The sequence below is a fragment of the Solanum pennellii genome, chromosome 1 (genome assembly GCF_001406875.1).
Source record: "Solanum pennellii chromosome 1, SPENNV200".
In the NCBI taxonomy this organism is placed as follows: Eukaryota; Viridiplantae; Streptophyta; class Magnoliopsida; order Solanales; family Solanaceae; genus Solanum; species Solanum pennellii.
In genome coordinates this window covers 73,182,990-73,192,202 of record NC_028637.1, presented here as the reverse complement: position 1 = coordinate 73,192,202, position 9,213 = coordinate 73,182,990, and the positions used below count along the sequence as shown (strand labels likewise).

The window sequence follows — 9,213 nt, the reverse complement described above, 5'->3', positions numbered from 1 at the left end:
TCAGAAATTGATCAATTCAGCTCCTATTATTGAAGTGCCATCAAGACGAGAGACCTGAGCAAGAGCAAATAAAAGCACCAGAAATTGACATAGAGGAAGCTTACTTTATGAAGATCCAAATGAAATTCCTTGCCTTAACTGCAGAGTTCACAAATTGTCATTTCTTCACAGGGTTAGTTAAAATTTTTCTGTTTGTGGTACCATAAGCCAACTTCGAAAGGCACTAATAAGCGATTGTTAGCACAATTAGAAGTTATACACAAAAGGGATATTTGGGTAAAGTATGGAGGAACTTACCAAACAGTTCATGTCAACACGTCAATGTCGTCATTCCGGTACTGATTATCAATATGCAGCTCTATATATTCTCCTGTTACCATTATAATTTAAAGATAATCTACCAGCCGGGAAGAATAAACTCATGTACGTCCTCAAATACTCATATTATTCCCTTCTTTTCCTACAAATCTTAGTAAGATGCAGACACATATTTTTAATTTCTGCTACCAGTCATTACCACTTTAATTTATTGTCTCAGTTCCCCCAAGAGTTTCTGTGTCATCCTGGCTATGGGCGACATCCAGACATCAGAAGCCATTACTGAGTTGATTCATTTTGTGAAAGTCATTGATCATTAAGGTCCTGAGGAATGTTAAAATGGTTAATGTTGAACGATGATATTTTTTTACCTTAGCAACTAAAATAAATAAATCAAATAAAACACTTGTTTTTGCGAAGGTGAGTACTCTAACTTCTGAGACGGACCAAATTTTTAAGAATCGCTGATAAAATCATGCTTAGTTACAACATTAATCTTCAAGTATACCTATTTGTTCCAAAACAGAACACTGTTAGTTGAACAGTTATGAATTTGCATAATAAATTAAAAATATGGGATGAAATAAGGAAATACCTCATTTCTATTTCAGCTTTAAGGGCATATATTTTGAAATACTTCTGTGTAAACGATATTTTTAATGAACATAGGATCTTCCATGTCGTCGTCAACATTTAGAATAGTTAATCCTTGTCTTTTTGTTACTCGGGATAGTGCTACATATAATTGGCCATGAGTGAATACTTGTTTAGGAAGATATAATCCAACATGGTTGAGAGACTGTCCTTGACTTTTATTAATTGTCATAGCGAAACATGGTGCTACAGGAAGTTGACGTCTGTTTAACTTGAATGGCCACTTTGAATCATTAGGAGACATAATAATTCTTGGTATTGTTACTTTCGAGCCAATGTTTTTTCCGGAGATGATATTTGCACTAATAGACCAGTTACCAAGATGTGTGACAATCAATCTTGTTCCGTTGCATAGTCCTTCACTTTGATTTAGATTCCTCAGAAGCATAACTGGAGTTCCTACTTTTAACTGTACTTCATGATTAGGAATTCCAGGAAATCTTAAGCTATTTAAAAATTCCGTTGGGTACAATAGATCTTCATCATTAGTGTTCACACTTGCTTTACACACATTGTCAGAGCTAAAATATGTTCTTCCTTCACCTTGAATCATTTTCATAATTGTATCATTCAATTCATGGACCATTTCATTTTTAGGAGTAAGTATTGCTCTTTCTTGCAAATATGTTGGGTCATTGTACTTCTGCAAGAGGGACGGGTAAACTGCGTCGACGATTGATCCGATTGGATCATTGGATGGCATTATACATATATCAGTAGGCACTTTAATAAGGTCATTGTCAACATCACTATAAAAGGATCCATCCCCAATTTGTAACAACCATTTGTCGAAAGTAGTAACTTCAGCGGCTTCATAATCAGATACTCTTCCACAACAAAGTCGCATATTTTGTTTCAGCTCATAAATTTTAAAGAATGGCCACAAATATGAAGAGTTGAGTGATGCATCTAAAATATCAGCTCGTGTTCCTTTTGGAATCACCGGTAGTATTTGACGAAAATCACCACCAAATACCATTGTAAGGCCTCCAAATGGTTTGTCTGCGCTGTTTTCATATTTTAATCGAAGGATATCTCGCAAGGTCCTATCTAAGGCTTCAAAACAAAATTTATTTGCCATTGGCGCTTCATCCCAAATGATTAAAGATGTTTTCAAAAGTAGTTCGGCTAACTGGCTTCCTTGTCTTATTTCACAAGTTGATTCTGCACTAATGTCCAAAGGAATATGGAATCGTGAATGTGCTGTCCTGCCATTTGGTAATAACAAAGCGGCTATTCCAGAAGTAGCAACTGGAAGAACTATTTTTGATTCTGATCTCAGCCTGGAAATTATTGTATTCCATAAAAATGTCTTCCCGGTACCACCATGCCCATTTATAAAAAATAAGCGTCCTTCTTCATTAACAACTGATTTTATTACTGCTTCATAAGCTATGTTTTGACAATCATTTAAAAGAGCGAATGATTTATCATGTACTTCCTTTAAGAAACCTTTGTCATATTCTAGTTCCTCATTGATTAGGCGATTCCCTGTGTCATTCATCAAAGTAGAATCTGGAAGTGGCATTCCATGTATGTCTTTCAAACTTTTTCCTATCTTCAGAAGTATGGTTTCTATCTCAAACAACGTATATGATTCAAGTTGTTTTTCATTTAACTTTAAATCTTCCAATTGAAATCTCTTTCGTTGTAATGATGTTATATCTTCTGATAAAATTTCATAGTTGCTCCTCCAAAGTTTGGACGAATCAGACACTTGACAGTGAATTAGTATCGTCACAAACAGATTTCTCAACTCATTTCCTGATGCCCAACATGCAGCTTCAGCCAAGCAGTCATTCCATTCTTTATCATCCTCCAATAATCCCAATGCGTAGCATGCCTCCTTATAAGTATCATACCGGACTCCATTAATTGTTCTGATGCTTTCAAAAGAAGTGCTTCCTTTGACAAAATTAAGTAGCATTCTCATGTAAAATCGTTCCCCACTTGCAGGATGTGCGAAGTAAATTCTACCAACTGACTTCCCCTTTTTTCTTCTAGTCCATCTTTTGCATGTTGCATCCCAGACCCAACGTGTAGGAAAATTTGAATATGTTAGCTCTCGCGCATCCTCATATTCTTTGTTTGCCTCAAACCATTCCGTGAATTTTGTTTTTACTATATCGGGTCTGTTTAGTATGCTTTCAGGACACCTTTCTTCTTGGAATACTATGGTGTTTTCTCCTTGTAAATGGAATGGCAAACGCTCAACTGCTGGCTGTCTATGATGTATGTCAAACGAAAAGATCCTCCAGCAAGCTTCTGTAGCTGATATGTATCTACAATCTAGATATCTTTTGATCTCATCACGTTCTGTGGGAGTATCTGAGCATTCTATACCAATTGTTGCTCTATCAGATCCCTTATTCACATATTTAAATAGGTACTTCACTGATCTCGAGTAATTGCACAACTCGACATTTATATGTGCATCAAATTTGACAATCAAATTCCTGTTATAAGGGACGACATATCTGTTATCTAAAAAGACATTATTTTTATTGACTTTAGTACCTGTGTTTCTTCTCCTATAAATTGGGAACCCATCTGCATCAAAAGTTGTTTGATTATTGAACTTCTTTGGAAAATGCTTGGTGCATTTTCCTTGCTTCATACATGGGCATCCTGGATTGAGGTCTCCACAAGGTCCATGCATCATGTAGTTCTTTACAGCTTTATAACCATCCGGGTCTACTTCCATATTGGGTATTTCAGCTGTTATCATTGTGTTGATATGATCTATAGATGGACTTTTTAATGTAGGATGCAGGAAGAGTAGTATATGTGCATGAGGTAGTCCTCTTTTCTGAAACTCAATTGTATATAAACCTGCAGAGTTAAAGGTATAATGTGTTTGTTAGGTTGACGGTAAAGTAATCATTTGTTTTTTTAGCAAAATGTAAACGCTTGAATTAATAACTGGTGTATTCTGTTAGTATGTTGAAGTTTGAACTTACATGCAATTATTTTTCCAAAAGGTTGTTGCTTTTTCGGATCTTGCATTAATTGGAATAACTTGATTTGGAACACTCTGCATATAATGTCCACCCTGTTATCATCACCAGATTGTTCTATTAAGCGAAGCATTTCATTTATTTCGGGCCACTTTGGATTGCATGTGAAAGTGAGGAACAAATCTGGATATCCAGCCCACCTGCAAATTGCCATTGCATCTTGATAATTTTGTGCCCGATAGCGAGGTCCTCCGGTGTGAGATGAAGGTAAGATAACTGTTTTTCCTACCAAAGAACAATCTGAATCACCACGAAGAATGGCATCCATTAAGCTAGAGTAAAGATCAGCTCTGAGTTTTGGTTGATTATTCCGAATATAACGAAATCTTTCTTCCTCGATTGCCATGTAACCGTCAACAATGTATTGTTGTAATAGTCTACCGGCTAGCAAGAGAGTCTTACCCTCGTTAAGTCTTTGTTGTATTCTAAAGCAATAGAAGTCTCTCATTGTTAATTTTTGTCGCTTGTAAGTCTTGTTGATGACATCTCCCAAATTTATTCCAACTCTATATCCATCTTCACCATAAGGGTGTATTAGTGGATATGTCATAGACATAAAACTTGGGTGTAGATCAGAAATTCTTTGAAGTCCATTTTTCCTATGCTCTACAATAATATCTCGCTGGAAGTTTTCTTCCGTAAGATCACCCACTATTAATCCAGCTACTTCAGAAGTTGTGGGTAAATTATATTGTCGACCATCCGTTGTCCTATTAGATAGGAGACGTAGGCGAAATTCACGTTCAGGATGCTCTTTATATCTATCTCTAGCCATTCGAAATGTTTTAACCAATATATTATGCTCCTCCAACATTACTGATAAGCCTTGAACAATTTCAGGATCAATGTCTCCTTCTAGCAGATAATTCATTCTGTTGTTTATCTCATTTTTAGTATCAGATATATATAGCTGAGCAAACTGGGGTCTTTTACCAATTTCAGGCAATAAAGATCCTATACGATGATAATTCTGACGACACATCCTGAAAACGTATGGCCCGTTTGAGTGATTGATAGATCCATCAACTCGGCCACCCATGGATGTAAATGCAAACATTCAGTTATAAGCTCTAATATTTTTTCGAAAATTAATACCTAGTTGCCCTGATTCTTTACCCAAAAGATACTTCAGATAAGGTGGTGGTTCCCTCAATAAAGGAAGTTGTACACGACCTCCTCCCATACAACAAAATGAGAATATCGGTCTTGTTGTTTGTTTTGTTTTTTTTGTTCGTTCTTCATACCATAAAAGAGCTCCACAATATTGGCATGTGTACTTTGGGGGGCCAAAATTCCAAGTTGTTGTGTAATGGCCTGTCAATTTGAACAATTAAATATAAACATAATCATATAGTTAGCGAATGATTTAGTCATTCAGTTTCTCATATGAACAATCAGTCAAATTTTGACATTTAGATAAAGACGCATATTACCATACCATTTTGATGAATGGGAACATGTCTGCTTGAAAAGTTTGTCAACTTCGCCAACATTGTGAATCTGTTAACAAAACGTATTAGCTGTACTATTAGTCTGTTTGGATGATTCTTGTATTGTTTTTCAATTAAAGCAACTTTTCGCTTCAATCTGGAATACTTCCATCTGCTGTATTTGAGAGAGCCCACTTCCTTATTCACTCGACTACACTCGCCTGTTGATGCATTTGTATTTTCTTTTTGTTTTAGCATCTGTTCGAGGGAAACTAATTCTGGTAGTAGCTGTTGTAGGAGGTTATTAACTTCCATCGAAATATTCAATGATCCATTGTATTCTTTAATGATAGCAGATAGCAATTCCATTGAACCTGTTATATTTGTTTTGATAGAATATAATATGTTAGCGATATATATTTTTGTCTATATCAAAATACAATATACCCGAGTGATATGTATGTGAGAGTACTTGCTGGAATCGTAGCTTATCGGAAACGCAATATGTGTTCTAAATAATGTTATTCAAGTAGAGTAGGAATGAGTATACAAACCACTGTAAATCAAAACACTCACCGAGATGATATTTAAGAAATTGAATGGGATTGCAATGTGTGACTATGCTGCTGTGTAAATTTTTCTCAAATATTAAAAAATTAAATAAATATCGCCCCTTCCTTGAATGTGCACCCTGTTTAATTTGAAGATAAAAATAAATGGATGATCGAATAGTTGTAGAATTTTAATATGATGAATGAATGTTTGAATGGCTGCAAATTTTGAGTGTGATGAATTTGAATATGAATAGAGGGAAGATATGAGAATTGCCTACGCATTTAATAGGAGTGATTTGTATTGATTTGTGGAGAAATGTAACTGGATAAGATTGGGAGGATGATTTGGGACTTGGCTGGTCATTTAATAGCATAGATCTACTAAATCATTTGGATGGTAACTAATATTAGCTATAATGTTTCAGTTAATGCACACCTACGAATTTGATATGGAATGTCTATGAAATGTATCAGATTTTAGCTCTAATTTGTCCTTTTCATAGGTAGTTAAAGTGAGTTATATATTCAGCTACACTCGACGAAATGTATCAGATTTTAGCTCTAATTTGTCCTTTTCATAGGTAGTTAAAGCGAGTTATATATTCAGCTACACTCGATGAAAACTTGATGCCACCTATAGTTCATCCATTCTTGATGTGTCATAATTAGGCCATGTGGTGGATTAAACAGATTGATTGTTTATATAATTTGTAATATGATTTGGAGCTGTAATCATCTATAAATAAATAAAGCTTCTCATTTCACAGAAAACTCATGGCTTGAAGCTCATTGTAGTATTCTCTTCAAGTTTTCTAAAGCAACCGCAAAGTATTCTCTTTATCATGATTTATGTATGCTTTTGGGAATCATCAAGCACTCATAGTACGTGTTTTGGGACAACAAAAAACACCAATGATACGATAAAAGTGAAAAATATAAATATTGACATGGTAGTACAAGGGTTAATCAAAATTGATATCAGTATGTTGTCGTGTTACAGTTCTTCTTGCAAAAGAATCAAGATGCCCTATTCAAGTCACTCCAGAAATTAAAAGAAGGTTTGACAACACATGGATTCGAATGAATGTGAGAAATGAAAGAACGTTTGTGTGTTTCCTCAAAGGAATGTCCCTGAGTCTGATCAGCTACTCTTAGAATGATACTTATTAGTGATATATATAAGTATACCTCTGAGTACGCCATATCATGAAGAGCGAAAACGCAGTATGATATGATAGATGACATCAACGGCCAGTTCTTAAAAATATTTTCTTTTGGGGCTGATTCATTTTCGTCTTTTGTATCCGATGCAGCCTCCAGAGCCTTGTAAGTATCTTGACGCGGCCTTTCTGAATCATGGTTATGTAATGTTTCCTGCAGTTCATGAGCTGTAAGGATGAAATCTACCAATCTTCCAGCTCAACGACTAAAGATGGGAAACCAGAGAAGCCAGAGGACAAAGCAGAGAAAGACGAATGGATTAATGTGGTTCGAGAAACAAGGAAAGAGCTGTCTAGACAGATCTCACTCTCGTCTCTCAGAAACATTGCAACACTGAAGCAATATGGATATCTGAAACGATATATATACATGATCATTTATCCATTAAACATCACGCAAAATTCAATTTTTCTCATTTGGTGAAACTTTGATTGTTAACCTGAACGGAAATAAGATTTAACAGAAACCGCATGTATCTTGACAAGACGCGTAAGGAATTAACATAATCATATAGCTAGATTTACCGGAATCCAAAATGAACCAACAGCCACAACCAAGGCGAACACTGATATGCAAAGGCAAGGCAAGAAATAGGGAAATCTGCAAAAAACATCAAAAGTTGGAGCCAAGAAACACTTCAGTCTTCAACAAACCGAAGAAGACGTTATAATCCTGAAAAGCAAGAGAGCAAAGTACCTCCCAAATAATGAACCCTTTGAGAACAAGTCTGAATATTTCTCTGCAGGCTAACAAAAATACGAACATTTTGAGAACAAACATGCATGTTGTATTACAACTTATCATAAAATGACTAACTCTTTATCACTAGCAAACTTACCTGAGCAAGAAAACCTCCTAAAGCTGGGCCAATAATCAATCCAATGCCCCATGCACTACTAATCTAAAAGATAACAAAAATATCAACAAAAATTCCAATGACATTCCTACTACCCGATATTTGTTATATGTTAGAATTACTTAGAAATCATTTACATCACAGAGAAGCAAGGACATATATTACCGTTGACATTCCTAGTGCTTGATATTCTTCACGAAAAATCTCAGCAGCATATGCCTAAACATGGAAGGTAAGTATGTTAACAGAATAACTGAGGATACGCGGTATTTAATCGTATAACAAAATACCTTTATTGGTCCAAGCAAACCATTTAAACTACCAAGAAGAAATCTTGTTATAACAGCCATCCAAAAGTTGGTACTAAGACCAAAAAGAGTATTGAAAACAACCCTGAATTCAAATCAAACCAGAAAATATATATAAACGCATTGATATTGAAATGAATGAAATCGAAACTTAAACAGTTGTATTAAGATTAGACATACGTACACTATAGAAGTGCCGAAAATTATAACTGGTTTTCGTCCATAACGGTCGGCCACAACACCCCAAAAGGCAGATGTTAAAGTTCTTCCAAACATAAATGCAGAACCTTCGTTATTTAAGGAGATTTGTAAGTATTTTTGAACAGAACGCCTATGTAAATATATATATACATCAAGATAGTATAAATAACATAAGCTTACCTATATAACCTGCATAGGAACCAATATCTTCCTCTCTCTTTGCAATGTGAAAGTCCCTTACCTGTAGCATTATCAAAAGTTAGTAAGTCAATAGCTTGCCACAATATATTATGAACTTTTATATTCTGAGGAATGTTTTCAATTTTCTCATGTTCGATTTGGTCAAATAATTTGATATGCATTTTCGTTACAAAAAACTAAAATGACTTTGATCGCGGCGAAAGTAAGGAAAACAAATTTTGCTAGTGACATTTTACATTGATTGTGTCCTTACCGTTCCCCATAGCCCTCATCACCACCATCACCACACCCCTGCTTCCCCACCTCGACCTCAAATAATATTATTTAAAATTATATACAAATATTTATGTAGCCATGAGATTTAGTAGTGCCTGTCAGCCTGTGTAATCCATAACCATCTCACACTTAGTGCCAAAGAAACAGTTATCCAGCTGAAAATGAACAGATGCAATC

At 35.3% G+C, this 9,213-nt stretch overlaps 2 protein-coding genes across 2 annotated transcripts; both read right to left on the bottom strand.

The window, feature by feature from the left end:
- On the bottom strand, positions 1–5,028 carry LOC107022947. Its single transcript, XM_015223510.1, has 3 exons — positions 3,933–5,028; positions 956–3,804; positions 1–54 (listed from the first exon to the last, which is right to left on the bottom strand). Exons 1-3 carry the CDS (start codon positions 5,026–5,028, stop codon positions 1–3), a joined length of 3,999 nt encoding a protein of 1,332 aa, XP_015078996.1.
- A 359-nt stretch (positions 5,029–5,387) lies between these two features.
- On the bottom strand, positions 5,388–8,795 carry LOC107022935 (protein ZINC INDUCED FACILITATOR-LIKE 1-like). The gene is made up of 9 exons (XM_027913895.1): positions 8,740–8,795; positions 8,543–8,645; positions 8,341–8,443; positions 8,216–8,269; positions 8,033–8,095; positions 7,891–7,940; positions 7,719–7,794; positions 7,162–7,347; positions 5,388–5,489 (listed from the first exon to the last, which is right to left on the bottom strand). The coding sequence occupies exons 2-9, from the start codon at positions 8,632–8,634 to the stop codon at positions 5,388–5,390; spliced, it is 726 nt and encodes a 241-aa protein (XP_027769696.1). The 5' UTR covers positions 8,635–8,645; positions 8,740–8,795.
- Between the last annotated feature and the right edge of the window lie 418 nt (positions 8,796–9,213).